The sequence below is a fragment of the Camellia sinensis genome, chromosome 8 (genome assembly GCF_055761805.1).
Source record: "Camellia sinensis isolate YWXY chromosome 8, ASM5576180v1, whole genome shotgun sequence".
Classification (NCBI taxonomy): domain Eukaryota; kingdom Viridiplantae; phylum Streptophyta; class Magnoliopsida; order Ericales; family Theaceae; genus Camellia; species Camellia sinensis.
The window spans coordinates 104220014-104229678 of record NC_138968.1 but is presented as its reverse complement, the minus strand read 5'-3'; the positions used below and the strand labels follow the sequence as shown (position 1 = coordinate 104229678).

The 9665-nt window shown below is 35.2% G+C and overlaps 1 protein-coding gene across 1 annotated transcript in view; it reads left to right on the top strand.

Moving 5' to 3' along the window:
- Window positions 1-755: 755 nt before the first annotated feature.
- Window positions 756-9665, top strand: part of SEC8 (subunit of exocyst complex 8) — a 41060-nt gene continuing 32150 nt past the window's right edge. Inside the window, exons 1-5 of the mRNA XM_082883075.1 lie at window positions 756-1068; window positions 1179-1253; window positions 1524-1736; window positions 6536-6709; window positions 8711-8815. Of these exons, the coding sequence (XP_082739201.1) occupies window positions 1212-1253; window positions 1524-1736; window positions 6536-6709; window positions 8711-8815 (534 nt within the window). The 5' untranslated portion in view covers window positions 756-1068; window positions 1179-1211. The remainder of the gene's footprint in view (window positions 1069-1178; window positions 1254-1523; window positions 1737-6535; window positions 6710-8710; window positions 8816-9665) is intronic.

The window sequence follows — 9665 nt, the reverse complement described above, 5'->3', positions numbered from 1 at the left end:
CATCAGCCACCACCACCACCACCACCCACTCGCTACCGCCTACCACCCGCTACCATCACCCACCCATCCACCACCACCACTGCCACCACCCGCCACCTACCCACCGCCACTCACCATCACTGCCACCACCCGCCACCTACCCACCGCCACCCACCATTACCTGCCATCCTCTACCCACCTGCCACCACCACCACCACAGCCACCACCCACTCGCTACCACCCGCCACCATCACCCACCCACCCACCATCACCACCTATCACCCACCCGCCACCACCCACCACCACCTGCTATTCGCCACCCACCTGTCACCACCACCCACCACCCACCACCCGCCACCACTACCACCACCACCCACTCACTTCCACCTACCACCCGCCACCGTCACCCACCCAGCCACCCACCATCACCCACCACCCACCCGCCACCACCCGCTATTCGCCACCCACCTGCCATCGCCACCCACCACTCGCCACCGTCACCTACTCACCCACCCACCGCCACCACCCGCCATCCGCCATCCGCCACCCACCACCACCACCACCCACTCGCTACCACCCGCCACCGTCACCCACCCACCACCCATCGTCACCACTTTCCACTACCGTCTTTCACCGCCACTTGCCATCACTTGTCATTTTTCACTCTTTTTTATATTTTAAAATTTTTTAAAACATTTTGTCAATTACCAAACGCACTTGTAGTTTATGTTTTTTTAAAAATAAATAAAAACCAATTTATAAAATTTTTATAAATATATTTGTGCTTATATTTGTGCATTAAGAATTTTCCAGAAGAGAAGAGTAATCTTAGATTAACGCGGTTGAAGAAAGGTCGTTCTAAACTTAACCATGGTTAGGATATAGTCGGGGGTTTGCATTCTGGATTTGGGTTCGAACAACATTACCGACTCTGGTCTGGCAGGTCTTGTTCGTGGTGGAGCTCACCAGAGCTCTCTCTCTCTCTCTACAATCCGATCCATTCTCATCAGCACCGTCTCTCTCAATTCCTTTCTCAGATTCGAATCCCTCTCTATATTCTCACAGATCCAAATCCTCCCCCTTTCTCTGGTAATCAATCAATCACCATCTCTCTCTTTCAACACATACATACATATATCTATATGTGTGTGTGTGTGTGTGTGTTTGATTTGATATTCACTACGTACAATTTGGCTTAGGTCTACGACTTCTGGTGAGCTTATTGGCCGGAGATGGGAATTTTCGATGGATTACCTGTTTCCCGAGAAAAAGCGGTGCGTTCATTTCACAAATTCTAGAATTCAACTATTCAATAATAATATTCATCTTCAAAAGATCTTCAAAGCTAGTAGACAAACAAACAAGGCATTCCTAATTCAGCTGAATCGCCTTTTTCCCCAAATCATTTTCAGACCTTGCTAATTGTTTGTTTTCTCTTGTTTTGTTGATTTTACTAATTTTAATTTCTGGGTAGTGTTTTGTTTTGTTTTTAATTTTTTTGTACTTATTTTTGTTTTTTGTTTGTGGTTTTATGTTCAATGTAGTACTTAAGGGAAGACCTTTCAAGAATAGATGAGAGTTGGGCTGCTGCCCGTTTTGATTCATTGCCTCACGTTGTCCATATTTTGACTTCGAAAGATCGCGATGGGGAAGCACAGTTTTTGAAGGAGCAGAGTGATATTATTGAGGAAGTTGTGGATGAAGTAGTTCATGCTTATCATAGTGGCTTCAACAAAGCAATCCAAAATTATTCCCAGGTTTCCTGATTGTTCTTCCACTTTGTTGTTCAATAGAAAAATTCTTATTAGTTGAAATTGTTCTATGTTGAATAACTTGTTCAATATTGATCTACTTTTGCGGATTGGTTTCTTGCTTGCCAAGTCCTAAGCAGCACGTCCCATACTGTTGTCCTGAACTAGCTGTGAATCTGTAAACTCTAGTTAATTCAAAATTGTGTAGGTTTCAGAAGATAACATATTTTGGATATCCCAATTAAAGATTAAGTAGTGCATGTTTAAGAGAATTGACCAGATCAAAATCATGTTATTGTCGATTTTTGAAATGGTGCATTGCACATTTTTGGGACAACCAAATGGGCCCTTAATAAAATTGTATTGTTGCTGAGCTGCTTAACACATTTTTCGTTTTTCTATTGTCTAGTGTGGGATGTTTCTTATCACGAGGAGATGGATTTTTTGCCAACGGTATATTGGCATTTGAATATGTTGTGTACCAGTCATTATTGTTAAAATTCCATATATGATTTCTAGGATCTTATCATTTTTGATCCCAACTTGCATTTTAATTTGATTTTACATCTGCTAGCAAAATTGCAATATTTCGGAATCATGATAGGACTTAATTCCTTCTTTTCGATAAGTTTTAACTCTATTCAGTTACTAAATATAACCATGTTAAAGTTAAGTCATCAATCTTCTAAATTTATAATAATTATTTTTTGACTTAGGCCTCGTTCAGGAACAGGCTTTTTTATTAATTTTTTGACTTTTTGGCTAAAATGTGATGTAAAAAAAACTAGTATGTTTGGGATGACTTTTTGACTTATTACGAAAAGATGTGCAAAAAATAGAGAGAAAATGGAATCTTTGACTTTTTGGTATGGGTTGTTGGCTTTTTGATTTTTTTAGTAACTTTTTGACTTTTTGGTTAAAAGGGGCACTTACCAAACGAGGCCTTAATTTTCGTTTTGTATATTACTTAATAAAGTTGAACTCCGATTTTTTCCCTCGATAAGTTACTTGATAGAGTTGAACTCCTAAAAAAGAAACCTTTGATGTTGTTTTTTTTTAACCAAAAGGTGTTCTTTTGGATGGATAATGGAATGAATTAATAACTAAACCATGGTTATTAAAATCGCGATCCGGATTGTAGGATTGTATCCTACATTGCTAAAACAATCTAGATCGTTGTAGAATCGATGTTACAACATGATCGCAAGTATGATTGTGTAGGATTGTATGGGATCGTGCATGATTGTATAGGATCGTAGTAGGATTGTAGTAAGATTGTAGATTTTGTAATTTTTCACCTTATTTTTAATATGTATCATTCTAGTTTGTATTTTTATCTTTATTTATTTATTTATTTATTTATTTTAAATAGAAAGTAGGATTTTATGATCCGATCCACAAGACTCTCTCACCAATCCTACATAGGGTCCCGATTTTAACAACCTTGAACTAAATGCATTCAGTATGACATCCCATGGTAGAAGTTGTTCGCAAATAATATTGTTTTAGTGGATGAGACTAAGGGAGAAGTCAACATTAAAATAGAGAGAAGTAGAAATAGTGGAATGTAAAAACAGGTTTAAAATTAGCTGAACTAAAACTGCATATATGGAGTGTAAATTGAAGTAGAAATAGTGGAGAAGTGAAGATCGAAAATCAGGAGATAACAGAGAGTGAACATATTTATTACCTAAATTATATTTTTAATAAGGATGGAGATGTTGGAGATGACTTGACTCATAGAATGAAAGTAAGTTGCCTCAAGTGGAGAAGTGTTTTTAGCATAATTTATGATCAATAAATACTGATAAAATTGTTTTATTTTTATTTTTTCTCTCCATAAAACAGCTATGAGGGCAACAATGATTTACAAGATAGAACCTTATCATTACATGAATGTAGCTGAGATGAGGATGCTTAGATGGATATTTGCTAAGACTAAAAAAGACAAAATTACAAATGAATATATTCATGAAATGATAGGAGTAACATTAATTGAAAATAAGTTAAGAGAGAACAAACAAAGATGGTTCGGTCATGTACAATCAACAAAGACTTGTTGATGCAATGGTAAGGAAGAGTGATATGATCACCATACGTGGAAATGTTGAGGGGATGGGAAGATCTAAATTGACATGAGGTACAATAGTAAAAAAGAATATGAATTTATTTATTTTAACTGAATATATAGCCATTGACGGACTGGAATGGCAGAAAAAGATTCATGTAGCCGATCCTACTTAATTGGGACAAGGTTTAGTTTGGTTTGGATTATTTTCAGAAAAGCATTTTCATATGAGTGGTCATTTTACAATGTGGATAGAACTAATTTGCTTTCCAATGCATTTTTAAGATGACCTCATTTTTGCTAATTTGAATCCATTTTTTGATGGTCTTATTTTTGTATTCTTTGAGTTGCTATACAAATGTATCTATATATTTTGAAAACTAGGGTTGTTGCTTGGTTCTTAAGTTTTTTGTATTATTGTATATTGCATTTTCCTTGTTTCTATTGTTTAAATTTCCTACATTTTTGTATAATTATAATTATATTTCTCATTTTTTTTTTTTTGAAATTGGCATTTCTTATATTTTTGTTATTTTTTCAGTCTTGGTTATGTTTTTAGGAGATGTTTAATGTTTAATCGTTTTGTTTGTTACGATCTTTAATCTGTTGTCATGTTATCTTGGATCTCAATTCGGAAAAACAATTATGAAGTCTTAATAGAATATGATTTGTTGGTGAATGACAATCTGGAGATAATTAAGTACTTAAGAACATAGAAGCTTGAAGATGATTTGCTGGCAACAGAGGATTAATGGCCTTTTTTTTATTGGTGGCCAAGGTGCAATTGACAAGCTGTGATGGTGGTTGGATCTAATAAATATGCATGTTGACCTCAGAACACATCCTGCTGATTTCTTTTATGAATTTTTAATGACTAATATATGATTATTGACTAATATATAAATTTATTATATGATGAATATATGATTAGTTTAATCAAAAGTGATGAAAAAAATGCAACATAACGCGAATGAAATTTAAAAAGTCATATATTCCATCAGTTAGATATCAAGATATCATTCACGTAACAATTGAATTCTAAATAATGCAAAACAATTGTAGAACACTGAAATACACATGATGTGTTCATCTTGTAAATGTTTCAAAACATATTTAAAGTGTACTAATTGCATTTTGAAGAATGTAGAGAACATTGTTACTATGAAGAGATTCATTACAGGTAGTGTTTGCATGGTTCAAGAAGCATCGTCAAAGTGCCCGTAAAGTGTCCCATAATATGAATTTAAAACTTTAATTGAGACATGTTGATGAAGTGTCAAACACACTTTTGGGAGTGTCCTCAGAGTATCATGTCCAACACGACACACCTCCTCTATAGAAATGCCCATGCTTCTTAGATTAAAACTATAAAGATCAAGTAAATGTAAATGCTATGAAAGATAAACACAAGTATTGTATGCAAGATGAGAGATAAAGGCAAGATTAAACCAAACATCACGATGTATAGTGGATAGGCTCAACCCAAGCCTACATCCACTTTCCAAGTATTGTTTTTGACTTTCTTGACCATTCAACAATAATATTACAACTTAACAAGCTCCCGGGTACTTGCAAGACCTTTACAACGAAAAAAACACAAAATCTTCAACCCCAAAACAACCCCTATTTTGGGCCAAAACAAACCCTCGAGGATTTATCCCTAAATACTCATATCTTTTACCAAGGGTTCACAAATCATTTTACAAATGATTAGAGCAATAAATGAGAAGAAGAATATAAGCAATAACTCCCCAAGAGTAGATTTAATACAATGAAGAACAAGTATAAAAGTGTTTTTATGGGCTTGAAAGCTTTGAATGTCTTGAATGATTGAAAGTTGGAGCTCAAAATCTTGTTTTCAAGTGAGTAAAAAATCTCCCTTTTATGGCCCTCTATTGATTTCTAACAGTAGGCGGTAGTTAGTCTTCATTTAATGCACAAAATTTAATTGAAAATGTTGCTTTTCACTCCCAAATTAATATTCCCGACAGTTGGTGTCAACATCATAAGAGAAGGGGGATTCTAGCACTCTTTGGAAAAATGTGTTGACACTAGAACCTAAGGGGTCGACACCTTGCTATGGAGAACTGTGTTATATGGAGAAACTAGAAAATGTAGTTGACACCATCTAACTTCGTGTCGACACATTGGGTAGGAAAATACAAACTGAAAAATGTAGTCAACACCTTAAAGGTTGGTGTTGACACCTTGCACACAAAAGTTTATTTTTCCTGCCAAAATGCAAAATTGCGTTGACATCTCCACAACCTTTTCTATAAAAATTCAGAAAAACATATTCAAAATGTTTCAAAATATGCCAAACTCAAAGTTAATGACAAATAAAGATCCTAAGCCATTAAATCATCACTTTAAAGAGTTTAACATAATAGAATCAAATCATAAAATTAAAATATAAAATATAAGCATGATGACAATTTTGAAACTTCAAAATTTTTGAGATACATGTATGGTAGATTCATCAACCCTTTTAAGTTCATGTTGTTACCAAAATTCACTCTTAGAAATTTTTGGGCTAAATGTCTTAATATCACTTAGGTTTTTTATTTTATTTTATTTTTATTTTTTTGTGTGCAACTATCATTTGATTGAGTACCAAACATTCCCTCCCTCCATCCCCCCTCAGCCTTCAATTATGTTTTTCTCTTCTTTGGGGCTTTGAGAAGGTAATGGTTGGCTCTATTTTTTGATTTATAACAAATGTTTTCCTTTTCTCCAGATTTTGCGGTTGTTTAGTGAATCTACTGAAAGCATTGCTGTCTTAAAGGTTGATTTGGCCGAGGCAAAGAAGCTTCTTGGTGCCCGTAACAAACAGTTGCATCAGTTATGGTATCGGTCTGTTACATTGCGTCACATAATTTCCCTTTTAGATCAAATTGAGGGCATTGCAAAGGTAGGCTTGTTATCGTTCTTAATGTTATTATTACTATAGTTATTTTTAGTACTCATTTTATATTTTGTTAACAAGTTGCAATTTTTCATTCTTCTTGTAATTTGAAGATGTCAAGAACAAATCTCTTCTAGTAGATTATATAGGCTGCACATCAGAATTATCTGAGTCATTATTATCTTTTTCAAAATTTATCAAGTTTTCATCAAGTGTTTATAAAATTCTCCCTCTTTAGCTATATCATGAAAAAATTTGGTGGCCTTTTTCCATTGGTGTAGATTTGATGCCAATTAATTTAGTTCTATGAGCTATTTCCAGCATAGGTTCCTCAAGGAATGAATATAACTTGGATGTGCTGTCTGAGAGAAATATATGGATGAGTTTCCGTCCCCTTTACGTAAAGTGAAAGTTTTTTGTTTTTGTTTTTGTTTTTGGTGCCGTGAAAAAAGGGAACCAAGAGAGACTTAGAAGTTCCTAGTTACTTTAAAAGGATAAAAGATGTAGTGGCATTCTACATCGTAATCTATTGTATGTCTACATCGTAATCTATTGTATGTCTACATCTGCCCTATGTCAACTCAACCAACAAGCCTTTGTCCTTGTTACTTGGGGTCGGCCGCATGCTAGGAAGCACAGACACTTCTAAGAAGGTGGCAAATCTGTGTCGTGTCCGTGTTGGACATAGACACTCATTGGACACTTTTCGACATGTGTCCAACACTCGTCAAAAAACGTGTCCTATTTTTAAAAAAGTTTTTGAACATCCATACACTCTTTGGACACTTGAAGGTCCCACATGTCCATTGCTTAAACACACATGTCCACCAATTAGAGAGACATGAAACTAACTACAAGTTTGAATTAAATAATTTAGGATACGATAATAAAAGAAAAAAATAATGTAAATTTATGTTATTTTTTTTATTATCTTTGAATGATATATTCATATATATGACATATAATAAATATATAAAATTATATAGTTTGTGTGTGTATCCAATGTGTCGTGTCTTGCATTTTTTGAAAATTGGCATGTTGGCATGTCTGTGTTCATGCTTTTTAGGCCGCATGTACCCGTTTCTCCAATTGGTTCTATTTGAAGTTATATCTTTTGTCCAGTTGTGTGTGACATGTAATCTTGTGTGTGACATGTAATCTTGTAGTTGCATGTGACATGTAATCTTTTAGTTTTACGTTTCCCTTGTATCTTGTATTTTGTTGTTGGGCTTCTCTGTTTGGGTTCTTCTTTTTACTTGGTCCTTATTTTCAGTAAAATTTCTGTGTTTCCGATAAAAAATTTGAGTCCTAATACCTCACCATGTTGGTTGAAAGAGTTTTAGGCATGACCTTTTGGCTTCTGCTGTAACCTTTTCCTGGTAGGTTTCGATATGTTGCTTGGTTATTTCCTTCGTTATTCTGTCAAATTGGTCTAAATTTACAAAAATAGCATGTCACATATTTGTCATCCTTGATATCCAAAACCTTTTTTTTTACAATTGACATATCAATTCCTACATATGAAAAGAAAAATATATGCAAGGTAGATTCTCTTGAACATGCCCTGTTAAGTCATTTTTAATTAATGAGTAAAGACAAGTTTAGTGCTGAAGAAAATTAATAGTAACTTTGAGCCGTTATTAATCTGCTTTAGTGTCTCTAGAACTTGATTTGTTTCTAAATATCTTGCCACTATTGGTCTAATTGTTTGTTAATTAAGAACTTTGCTTAACAAGACTCAAAGTGTTGCCAAACATTGTATCTGAAGTGTTGATGTTTCTTCGAACTTTCAACTATTGAGAAGTGCAATTTTTAATTTTTTTTTTTTTATAAAGCAGATAGGTTTTTCATTAGATGCTTTGGATGCTTTTCAGGAATATTTATCCCGACCGTTTCAATTAACTATCAGTACTTCAACTATTTAACAAATATATATATATTTTTTTGTGTGTGCTGCATCTTTGTTGTATCTGATTCCTGATTGACTTTGTTTCATATGTGGCTCAGGTTCCTGCCCGTATTGAGAAGCTCATTGCTGAGAAGCAGTTATATGCAGCTGTACAGTTACATGTTCAATCAAGTTTGATGCTTGAGAGAGAGGGTCTTCAAACGGTTGGTTTTTGTCTTTTTTTTCATTTTTCTCATTATGACCCTTCCACTTTTGTATTTTTGCGTGGAGGATATCTTTGGCAAATATTTTCAGCTAAATCATTTGACCCCCAAATTGAAGGTTACTGGCTCAAAATGTGCTCCTTTTGTAGTACTTTAAGTTCCAACACATCCTACATCAGTTCAATATGCATGATATTATTGTGGCATTTTTTAATTTAAACAATGCCTATCAAATCAGTGAATTATAGGACATCTTTCAAGTTTTTTGAGATGTGTGACATTAGTTTTGTTACACGGCCTTGAGTAGAACTCACCCCAAAAGCTATCTATTAAGGTGAGGGTGTCCTTACGCTTTTATGCTTAATATTACTTTAGTACTCAGGCGATGTGGGACTTCACTTCACACCCTTCCTCACGCCCAGTGTGCTCACCCTGTAACATCTACGGCGTGCAGGCCAAGGACACGCACCCTACCCATCTCTGAGTACTTTAGCTTTGATAGCATGTTACACGGTCTTGGGTAGCACTTACCCCAAAAGTTAGCTATTAACGTGAGGGTACCCTCACGCTTATATGCTTAATATTATTTTCGTACTCAGGCGATGTGGGTCTTTGCTTCACAAGCATAACTGGATAGAAACCAATGTCACTCCTGGGTTCTTGTAACTAGTAGAATTACCTTTATCCTTTGTTTTAAAACATGGATATAGAGGATCAAAACATGGAAGCTCCATCTTTAGACAATTTTTTGATAGGTAAGGTAAGGAGACACAAACTTGAGTCTCTTTATTGGGGGAATGCTACCTAAGCAGCGGGGGACTCCTACTGTAGACAGTTTAATTTTCCATAA